This window comes from Poromitra crassiceps (genome assembly GCF_964638095.1).
Source record: "Poromitra crassiceps genome assembly, chromosome: 2".
Taxonomy (NCBI): domain Eukaryota; kingdom Metazoa; phylum Chordata; class Actinopteri; order Beryciformes; family Melamphaidae; genus Poromitra; species Poromitra crassiceps.
Window position 1 is genome coordinate 28,965,486 of NC_139624.1, and position 12,330 is coordinate 28,977,815.

Genomic DNA, 12,330 nt, shown 5'->3' on the forward strand with positions numbered 1-12,330 from the left:
CATGTCACTATTCCCTTTGCACATGTGTTGTATGTTTCTGGATCAAAACCACTCTCCCGAGAGAGAAAAAATAAAATATAAGTAATAATAATATTAAAATGATAACAGGCCACAAAACACGACACATATCACAGAAAGTCCCCACACGAATATTAAAATAATATTATGCGAGATAAAAAAAAAAAAGAAGTGAGAAAAATGCAACATTGTCTTATAGAATAGCCTATAACGCACCTGCAAAAAATAAATGATGCCACTCTGTAAACACATTTATTTTTAATAGCTCACAAATTGGACGATAATCCCATACATCATACAGGGCGGATTATAATGGGTGCTTGCGGATTTTTATTATTACTGTAGGCTATTATTATTATCTGCCAGCGAACTTCATAAAAAAGAGAAAGTTACGATAGAAAGCGGTTGAACTCGGGCGCCCAGATGTCATATTAATTATTACACTAAGCTATGACTGGAAACCCCCTCAAGTAAAGTGAGCGCCCTCCCTGCCTCTGTAAGAGCACAGCAGAGAGAAAGTCTTTACAAAGCGCTAATTGGACTCTGGAAGCGCACTGACAGGGCATGGATAGGTTTCAGAAAGCCTGGCGGTGGCAAGGGGCTACAGAGGGAGGCTGAATAGAACCCACGCTTCTTTTCTAAACACTCTTGCTGGGCTCCAAAAAAGAAGGGGAGAAGGGAGAAAGGGGGGGGGGGGGGGGGGTGGAGCAAGGAAAAGGTATTGGGGCCGGGGAGCTCCTCAATGCAAGCTTGATTTTGAATGCCGCTGCAACGCAGAAAATATTGTTTATTCCTACAACACCTCATACGTGATATAGCCTAGGCTACACACACACACACACACGCATGCACGCACACACACACACACACACACACACACACACACACACACACACACACACACACACACACACACACATATAGAGAGAACACACACACACACACACACACACACACACACACACATACACACACACACACACACACACACACACACACACACACACACACTTCAGCCTTGCTGTTCTGATAAGGGGCAAGTGGGCAATCTCAGTCTCCCAGTTTGTTTAAATTTTTGTCCCACTGATGATGTCATAGGTGATGTCATAAGAGCAAAAATCATCTTATGACACCACGGATTATGTCATAAGAGCGAAAATCATCTTATGACATCACTGATGATATCATAGGCACTGATGATGTCATAGGCATTGTGACATCATCACTGATCATAGACATTGTGACATTATTGTGATGTCATCAGTGAGTGATGTCATCAGTGATGCAAAGTTGAGCAATTGTGCGCTGCACATGCCAATAGAGCAGGCGTGCATATGCGAGCTGCAGGGCCAGCTCGGCGAGCTGCAGGGCAGGCGAGCCTAGCGTGCGAGATGCCTAGTATATAGGGATCACGCGGGCTAGGCGCGTTTGATTCCTAGGCTTGCCCGTTACGCTGGCTCGCCTGTCCTGCAGCTCGCCGAGCTGGCCCTGCAGCTCGCATTCGTAGCTCGGCCGCTGCGCGGCCTTGCCCACAGCAGCCGAGTTGTAGTTTGGATTGGGCTGAAATTGTGCATGGCGGGGGTAATGATCTGGGGAAAGTCATACACGTCATCAAGTCCTGGAACCACATGAAAAGTCCTGGAAAATCCTTGAAAACAGCTGGAAAACACCTCATGCCCACACCCCAGTTTGGATTGGTCTGAAATTTTGCATGGCAGGGGTAATGATCTGTGGAAGGTCATGGGAACGTCATCAAGTCCTGGAACCACCTGGAAAGTCCTGGAAAACACCTCACGCCCACACACACACATATATATATATATATATATATTAATTGATTGATTGAGTGATTTAAGTGTCATGCACTCAAGGTGCCCAAACCCCATGGGTTTACAAGACACATACACAATAAAACATCACACGTTCATAGCATTTAAAATAAAACATTTAAAATACAAGTCACAAGAATGGGCAGGACAGTAAAAACAATACATCAGCTTCTAAATAAAAGGTTCTGTCTCTGCTCCCATGCTTGACATATAAAATTTGCAGTGAGGAAGATTCCTTTTTTGAAACTCAGCTCGAGTTTCTCATAGTCATCCAACTCAAAGAAGAAGTCACCATAATAGAGAACATTTTACTAAGGAGTACGTCCCTTGCATCATCATAGCAGTGCAGTAGAATAAGAAGTGAATCTAATTTTCAATTTAATGTAACTCACAAAGTAAACAGAGTCTATCTTCTTCGGGGGTAGCATTAAACCTACCAGTTTATAGTGCTCAGGGAAGGGTTCCTGATCGAAACTGAGCACACAGAGATCTTTGTCGTCTGTTCAAATCAAACTTCACGTATGGTTTCACAGTAACTGTCCTTTAAGACAATAGGATCTTAGTTTTGGTTTATGCCATCGGTCAACAGACCATTTTATACAGAGTAAACATATCACTCATAGACTCTTGATGTCACAAAGTAACCTGTTATGAAAGATAATGATAAATCGTTCAGAACAAGCGATTTCATTTCATTTACCCAGGGGTGTCCATGGGCGATATCCCAATTAAATATCTTTTTAGTGAGTCTCTGATCAGACATTCTCACCAATCTATTCCAGAGTCACGTATTTGACCTTTGTATCTAATGTTTGTGGGTTCCCAACCCATATCACCACTAATGGCCACGACTGGAGTGAGTTTATGAACTCCAAGAAAATATATTATGAAAATTATAGAGTTGTGTAGTCGCCTACTGCCTCTTAGATTTCCAAAAATATATGTGGTATTTTGGATTTTGGATTGGAATATGAATTTATTGACCAATTTGTTGTATTAGTCCCTGAAAGTCTCGGTGTGACATGAAAGTTATTGTCTATCAAATGAAAATGGGGTATACTTTAAGTAACTCACTTTATCATAATTCTTTATCTTGAGAACCATTTCCTTAAGCAAATGTATTACATTTTGTATTAACCTCCTTAATCACGCAAAGTAAGACATATGTTTTCAAATTTTCAATAGGCTATATTTTAGATTAATTCTGATATACCCTTGTGACTCTTGCTTTCACTACACTACTGTCATGTCCACCACCCTATCCTATGGAGTTCATTTCCAAAAACATACTAGGCTATTTGTATTCATTCATATAGGTTGAATTCAGGGTGAATGGGAATTTTTTGAATTTCCACCTTGTGTAAGCTTTCTTGCCATTCATTTAAAAATAGCCCAACACATCACATGATACATTTCTGCTATTTGGCTCATAAGGATATATTTTACTTTAATTGCAAAATCCTTATGAGCCAATAGTCTACGAATCACGGTCATACAAAGCCTCCTCCTCCCCTCCCTCTGCACATCTCCATTGCCGATAATCTGCTCTTGCCCCTGACGCACAATGCCCCCTCAAATGAAGATGAGACGCGTCTGCGTACGTGTTAACAATAACCTCGGCTGTTTAGGCATCCACTGCGAGTTTTATGCAGAACCCAGCAGTTGCACTGCATATATAGCCTGGATACTTCGCTTTGCAGTGAGAGAGCTGTCTTTCAGCACCACACTTTGACCCAGAAGACAATGAGAAACAATAATAATAAAGGAAAAACAAGCTCGTTTCATTCTCCAAAATAGGATATGCTAGCCAATTAGGCTACCTACAGGATTGGATAGTGCAGTTCTGTTCTCCAACGTGAAACTCGTAGGCTAATCCATCACCTGTTGTTCTCTGAAATCTGTTACAGCAGAAACACTTTATTTCCTTTCAAATAGGCTATAGCACAGAGAATGACGCGCCTTTAGTTTCACTTGTTGAATGGAGAGTTTTTTTTAACGTGTCACTATCACTACCAATAACGTCAATTCAATATGCTGGCTAAAACCCCGAGTGGGTGACAGTTTTTCGACAGTTTTTCTTGGTACAATTGCTCTCCGTTATAGGCTCCTACCTAATTGTAAAAACTCTCCAGTAGACTAGGCTATATATTTGGACTAGCGTTAGTTACTTTGATAAACCCAATTAAATTCCCTGCACTCATGTAGGGTAATTTTGAACACAAGCCTGGTTTGGGACAACACGAATTTGTGGTAGCCTTTTCAACGCATTTGTAGGCTAAATGTCAACACATTGTTGTTAAGATAACATAGCTCCTATGCCTAGGCTATATGTTTAAATGTAGGCTAACCGAATGTGTGCTGTCCCAGACCGGGCAGGCGGCTGTCTTGAAATCAACCGTCCTTTAGCCTGGTTGAGTGTGCCGTTACCTAATTGCTGCCCATGATAGGGAAAAAAAACTCGCCAGTGACTGTTTGTTTAGTGCTTCAAGTGGCACGCGTCCGGCGCGCGCAACGCACCGGCACCGGAGCAGGGGCCAAGGTGAACCCACGCGACAGGGGGCGTGGCCAGTCCCCCATCCACGCGCATTGATAAGCACTAGTGGCTTTCCTCGAGGACTCAGTGCAGCTTTGAGGAGCGCGCGAGGCAGCAGCCCAGCGGACGGCCCCTCCCATTGACACCAACGAGGCTGAAGTGAGCGTGAAGCGGCCACAACACGTGAACGGCACGAGCGGGACGCACCGCTAAAGACTGGGTGATTCTCTACATTTGTTGCGTTTTTCCCTGGGGATGGACCTCACTGCCAAGATGGAAATTAGCATCAGCCAACAGCAGCTTATGCCGCCCGCCTGCTTCTTTGCACAGGCGCAGAGCATCCAGCTGAGCCCGGGCGGCAGCAGCCAGGGTAGCGGCAAGTCTGCGTCCAAGCAGCCCAAGCGGCAGCGCTCCTCCTCGCCGGAGCTGCTGCGCTGCAAGCGGCGGCTGAACTTCGCGGGCTTCGGCTACACTCTGCCGCAGACGCAGCCGCACGCGGTGGCGCGGCGGAACGAGCGGGAGCGCAACCGCGTGAAGCTGGTCAACAACGGCTTCGCCACCCTGCGCGAGCACGTGCCCAACGGCGCCGCCAACAAGAAGATGAGCAAAGTGGAGACGCTGCGCTCCGCCGTGGAGTACATCCGCGCACTGCAGCATCTCCTGGACGAGCACGACGCGGTGAGCGCGGTGTTCCAGTCCGGCGTGTTGTCGCCTGCCATCTCGCAGGGATACTCCGCCGATATGAACTCCATGGCGGGCTCTCCCGTGTCGTCCTACTCCTCTGATGAGGGCTCCTACGACCCGCTCAGCCCAGAGGAGCAGGAGCTGCTGGACTTCACCAACTGGTTCTGAGCATCTGTATGGTAAGATGCACTATAGGCTACTGTCCAAGCCAAGGCACCATCAGTCAGTTATCCATCATTAAGGCTTTTACGCACAATCTGGCACATTTTACGCACGTTGTATTTTTCTTATTCCATTCATGATTCATTAAGGCTGAGAAATTTACAGTGGCTTAACTCTTTTTCTTCTCCTCTTCACAGAAATATGGATCAGCTCCATTTCTACTGTCATAGCGCGCTTGGGATTGCCCCGGGAGGAGACTGGCTGTCACAAGATGCACTGTTTATACGCGTGTTGGTCCGCTGTCTTTGCAGTCCGGGGACTCCGGGCCGCCCAGACAGACAGACACGGCCTCGTATCCTGAAAACCTCGGGGAAATCAGGCCAGAGATCAGCGCCAAAGGACTAAGGAAGACGGGTCTCCAGACAGCGTGGGAATCCAAGCTTCCGTGCATTTGCCCATGAAAAACAAACAAACAAAAACTTGAAGTGAATTCAAGCTCAACCGCAGCACATAAAAAAAACAATTAAAACGTTGCTCTTCACCTATGCTAAATCCAATCAAAGAACACTAACCCTTTGATAAACCTCTGAAACGTCTTCAGATAAATGCTTCCAAGTCGCGAATTTATTCTATAAAATTCTATATCAAACGCTTTTTATATATATTAAGATATTTTTGTATGTAAGAGATTTATAGATGTTTTGTACACATGATTTTGTATATATTTTGTCTATATATTGCTGAGTTGCTTCTATACCTCTTGCCTAGACGTGTTAGTCTGTTATTCTCTGCAGCTGGCTATTCTGTTCATGAGGTTTCAAAGGGGTTTGACACTCCAGACCTTTATTCTAGCACCAATGTGTCTTATTTAATAGCAAAAAAAACTGTTATTCTATTATGTCATGAAGTTCACAATGATCAAAAGTTATGCAGCTATTGTCCAAACAGAGCGCAATGGCGATGCATTGTCTCTTTATACTGCCAGCTCTATATTGTCTTCATATATAAACATGTTGGGGGGGTCTCATAACCATATTTTCTACACTGTAGTCCAAGAATAAAATAATTTCCTACGGATTTCTGTTCCATGTGTTATTTCTGTGTATAAGGATGGGTCACATTTCGTAACATGATCAATAGAGGGAATGAAAGATATAACACCCATAAATATACACACAGAATGTAGCGGGAGGGACAACATGGAGCAAGAAGAATACACTTCATGCAGTTTGGTTCAAAGGAGACCACTTTTACGCACAATCTGGCACATTTTACGCACGCTGTAGCCTATTTTTCGTGCACCTTCGAACTTCAACAGTGTGGCTCATGAAGCCCAGTTCACAGATCCCTCAATAAAGCCCCCTTTGTCCTGCTCTCTTTTTTTCCTTTCTTAATATTGGACCGTGCAACAGACGAAATAATCTGTTGTGCCAAGTCGAGCGCAAGACCTAAAATCTGGTGGTGGCACACAAGTATAAATTCAATCTTTCTTAGTTCATTCGACATCTCTAACAAAAGATAATTGAAACAAGCACCAGTTATGAAATCAAATTTGAAAGTTTTCGGTGTCATCATAAAGCAATCAACACATTTTTTCAAATAAACAATTAAATAAATATTTATATATATAAAATATCAAGTTAAAACTCTTCTTCCTCATATAACTGAAACTACGTCAGTTTAAAGATGAATGTAGTAGGCTACTTGATTCACACAAATTGCAAACTGAGAGTTGATTGTAAACGGAGTTTAATACACAAACTTAGGCTAAAAGTTGGGAAAAACGTACAGTCTTATTCATCATACATTTTTATGTAAGGGACATAATAATAATAATAATAATAATAATAATAATAATAATAATAATAATAATAATAATAATAATAATAATAATAATAATAATACATAATAATAGGCTATTGGTGAAAAGTCAAGCATCTTGGGTTAATTTACTCATTATGCCCTTTAAATTAAAAGATGGGCGGAATATCATTGAGATTATTACAATTTGTCGTCAACAGGCTAGATTCGGAGCTATAGGGCTTGGCTTGTGGTTCTGCAAAACTATGTTTGACAGGTAGGGTAGGGCGAAGCTGCAGCCGGACGCGTGTCTGGGTCTAATGAGTGAATGGGGCTTGTAGGTCGAGTGCAGAGTTGAATTGGCTGATGGCGTGTGCCACTGCCTCCTGGCAGCAGCGTGCGACCGTGCGACTCAACACACAACAATCAGCGGAGGGCACAGAAAGCATCTGGACAAAGTTGAAAAATGTTCACGGAATGATAGAAGCAACTTTAGGCATGAATACCAATTTTCTTTTTTATTTCTATATGGTTCCATCAGGACCACATATTCTCAAAGTAAATTGAAGAAAACCAAAGTTGAGCATTTGATGGATGGAAACAAACAGCAAGACCCGCGATATTCGGGAAATATCACAATGTGTTTGTGGTCTGAGTTATGAACAATGAGAACTCCTGTGCTAATGATGCTGACACTGCACAGTGAAAATAACCAAATGACGTTTTCATAATGAGAAGGGGCCACAAATAAAATGTATCTGGACTTCAATGAGTGTTCATTTGCACCACTATCATAATCTGTGAGGTATACATCTATTGATGCTCATTGCTCTGCAAGTGATTCCTTGACGTCAAGACACAGGTGCTGCACAAAACAAAACAATCCATTTCATTCCATTTCCATCTGAGTGGCTATAAGGTGATTTGCAGTCAGACTTTCAATGGGAAAGAACTGTCTGACTGAACTAAGACAAGATTTTGAGGCTGATTTTGAGAGAGATTTTTTGGAGGGCTCCCTCTCACACGCACATTTAGGGCTCATTTGCACTGTGTCACAGTATTACATAATACCATTTGCTGTGGACACAGCATGCAGATACAGTCCTCTGCAGTATGCACAACAATTTAGAGGCCATGCCAAAACTAAATATATAGTTTGTTTATGATGCACATAATATGTAGTGAAAAATGCCCCAAAAATTCACGTTTAAAATTATAATAGAAATCTTGATTCTCTCAAGACCTCCAAAACTGTTTGGATAATGTTCAGCTACTAATTTAATTTAGAGATGGAGGTGTATATCTTAGAGTTGCTGAAATAATTTGGGTAACACTTTACAATACTGTAACACAAAAAGGAACAGTCAGGAATGAACCATTAGTTCATGATTAGTTCATGAATAGTTAATAGGTATCCTTAATGGTAGTTACTTAAGAACTGACAATTAGTTACCATGTTAATGAACCAGTAAGTAATGATTACTTCCTTAATTTTTTTCCGCTAGTTCATGAGTAGTTAATGGGTAGTTACTTAAGAACAGACTATTAGTTACCATAGTTGTTACTAGGGAATTAATCATTAGTTAATGATTACTTCACCATTTGTTACCATATTTGTGCACCCTCAAGTAAAGCAGGCTATCATACTTTGTTGTTACTAGGTAGTTCATCATTACTTCATGATTACTTTACCATTAGTTACCATATTTGTGCACCCTCAAGTAAAGCAGGCTATCATACTTAGTTGTTACTAGGGAGTTCATCATTAGTTCATGATTACTTTACCATTAGTTACCATGTTTATGCCCCCTCAAGTAAAGCAGGCCATCATACTTAGTTGTTACTAGGGAATTAATCATTAGTTCATGATTAGTTACCATGTTTGTGCCCCCTCAAGTAAAGCAGGGCTTCATAGTTGTTACTAGGGATTGCATCATTACTTCATGATTATCTTACCATTAGTTACCATCACCCTACCTATAACAAATAAATACAAGAGTTGTTCCAGGTGAGGTTTGAACCCTTGGCCCCAAGAACGCAAGATTATTAGTCTCTACCAAATGAGCTATCTATTTGTTATAGGGTAGGGTGATGGTAACTAATGGTAAGATAATCATGAAGTAATGATGCATTTCCTAGTAACAACTAAGTATGGAGCCCTGCTTTACTTGAGGGGGCACAAATATGGTAAGTAATGATGAAGTAATCATGAACTAATGATTCATTTCCCTAGTAACAACTAAGTATGATAGCCTGCTTTACTTGAGGGGGCACAGACATGGTAACTAATGGTAAAGTAATCATGAACTAATGATTAATTCCCTAGTAACAACTATGGTAACTAATAGTCTGTTCTTAAGTAACTACCCATTAACTACTCATGAACTAGCAGAAAAAAGTCAAGGAAGTAATCATTACTTACTGGTTCGTTAACATGGTAACTAATGGTCAGTTCTTAAGTAACTATCATTAAGGATCTTTAAGGAACTACCATTAAGGGTCATTAAGGAACTACCCATTAACTACTCATGAACTAGCGGAAAAAAAATTAAAAAATTAAGGAAGTAATCATTACTTACTGGTTCGTTAACATGGTAACTAATGGTCAGTTACTAAGTAACTACCATTAAGGAACTACCTATTAACTATTCAGGAACTAATCATTAACTATTCATGAACTAATGGTTAGTTCCTAACTAGTTCCTCAATAACTACTCATTTTTTGTGTTACAGTATTGTAAAGTGTTACCATAATTTGTATGCCTCCGCCGGCGATAGCCAGGCCGCCGCTGGAGGCATTATGGATCCGGGTTGTCTGTCCGTCTGTATGTATGTCCGTCCATCCGTCCAATGTTCGTTAACGCGATATCTGAGGAACGCCTTTGACGGAATTTCATCAAATTTGCCTCAAACATCGACTTAGACTCAAGGATGATCTGATTAGATTTTGGTGGTCAAAGGTCAAAGGTCAAGGTCACTGTGACCTCTCGAACGCCATTTTCAAGCTTGTTAACGCAATATCTCAAATTTCTTCAAATTTGTCTCAAACATCGAGTTGGACTCAAGGATGAAACTGATTAGATTTTGGTGGTCAAAGGTCAAAGGCCAAGGTCACTGTGACCTCTCGAACGCCATTTTCAAGCTTGTTAACGCGATATCTCAGGAATGCCTTGACGGAATTTCATCAAATTTGCCTCAAACATCGACTTGGACTCAAGGATGAACTGATTAGATTTTGATGGTTAAAGGTCAAAGTTCAAGGTCACTGTGACCTCACACACCCAATTTCCAAGCTCTGTAACACAACATCTCAGGAGCGCCTTGATGGAATTTCTTCCAATTTGCCTCAAATGGCGATTTGGACTCAAGAATGAATTAATGGCGGAGGCATAAATCTGCGGTGCGGTCATTCTAGTTTAAGATAAGATCAGGTGAAATGGAGGTGTATATCTTAGAGTTGCTGAAATCATTTTTTCAGATAAGATCAGGTAGGCCTAAACCCTAAATCATCTTTAAGGACTTTAAAGTAAAAAAAAAAAAAAAGCCTAACAGAGGGGTTTGAAAAGTGGGCAGTGGGGCTCCCCAGGGAGGCTCCAAGCCTTTTCAGGGGAGGCTCAGTGAATTCACTCAGTGATCACATATAGAATAGCCTAAATGTGTGTGATTTGTTTAAAGCGAGTTCAATAAATGCCTTCAGACAGACCATTTTTATGCATTTGCTGTAGTCTGTCAAAACAACAATATAAGGCTATCTTGTCATAATTGTTGAGTGTATGGGATCAAATCACATAATTATGATCCCATAGGCATCTAGGAAGGAATTGAGCAAAGGGGGCACCTTTTTCCAAGCTTAGTCTTGGGGGAGGTTCACACATGGTCTCAGACTTTGAAAAACCCTGGCCTAACCTGTTTAGCACCAGAAACTGCTTCATTTGGTTCTTGGTTTATCTTAGCCTGGTAAACCAGCCCGTCACATGAACTCACATTTCATTTGGTTCTGCGTGACGGTCTGGCCCTGACGCCACTGGGGGGGTTTAGCAGAAGCTGCAGAGCGGAAGAGCCAATCAGCGACTCCGCTGTGATTGACAGCGCAAGTTGGCCAATCAGGAACGCCACTAGCACTGCACTAACAAAACAGTAATGGCCGCCTCCTTGCCTGATCGTCGCGAGGAGTCATGTCAGCGTTTGTCTAGTTTGAACAGCCATAAAGTGCAGTTATTGCAGAAATAGACTCAATAACAACAATTAAACAAGTACAGGAGTATCGCCGCAACCGCAGAGTTTCTCGGCGGAAAATATGTTTTTGCCATTCTCCTGAGTGGATTTGGGTTTGATTGGATCCGACGCTGATTGGCTGAAGGAGTTGTCTGTCAAGGCAACTACGCCCGCCCATGCTCCCGCCCCTGCCCCATGGCGTCGGGGCCAGACCGTCACGCAGAACCAAATGAAATGTGAGTTCACGTGACGGGCTGGTTTACCAGGCTAGGTTTATCTAACTCTAACACATAAAAGGGCAAACATGTATGTCTCTCTGTTTCATTTTCCTTGGACACCGTTGGCCTGACAGCATTCATATTTGGCACGGGTACGGGCAGAGGTACCAAGCGGATTTTTGAATTAGGTCATTATGGCTGAGTAAATGGCACCAAACGACCAATTAGTCATAGCACTACCCACAGCACCCATCAGGTGTGACACACACACACCAATTAGTGATATCACTACCCACACCAGCCAGCAGGTGGCACCCCACACATAGACATAGCACTACCCACAGCAGTCAGCAGATGCACCCATCCACCAACAGACTGTGATTGCATGCTCCAACTGGTATCGGCAATTAGTGATAGCACTACCCACAACATCCATCAGGTGGCGCACACACACACACACACACACACACACACACACAGATTGTATGCTCCAACAGGTATCAGAACGAGTCAATTTTTTTGTGACCAAGTTTTTATTGGTTTTCTTTTTGCTCCCATATAAGGAGACATTACATATCATAATCAAGTGACCGAAAGATATTATTGACATAGCATAACGCGCATAAATCAATACACTGCAGTAAACACATACTGTAAGATCATAGTGCATACATTTAGATTCAGGGTAGATTCAGAGTCGCTGTGGCATTCCACATGAGGACGATGCAGTGGAAAGAAGAAAAGGAAAAACCTAGGATAAGAGATAGGTGGGAGGGTGATAACTATGTTCATCTGACAAACGAGCAAGTTCAAAGTAAAGATAAGATAAGCAAAGTGTTCTTACCAACAATACCATAAGACTGTACCTGCA

At 42.1% G+C, this 12,330-nt stretch overlaps 1 protein-coding gene across 1 annotated transcript; it reads left to right on the plus strand.

Annotated features, from left to right (window-relative positions):
• Nucleotides 1-4,635: 4,635 nt before the first annotated feature.
• ascl1a (achaete-scute family bHLH transcription factor 1a) lies at nt 4,636-5,503 on the plus strand (the record flags this gene model as incomplete). The annotated part of the gene is made up of 2 exons (XM_083656679.1): nt 4,636-5,243; nt 5,424-5,503. The coding sequence occupies one exon, from the start codon at nt 4,636-4,638 to the stop codon at nt 5,230-5,232; it is 597 nt and encodes a 198-aa protein (XP_083512805.1). The 3' UTR covers nt 5,233-5,243; nt 5,424-5,503.
• Between the last annotated feature and the right edge of the window lie 6,827 nt (nt 5,504-12,330).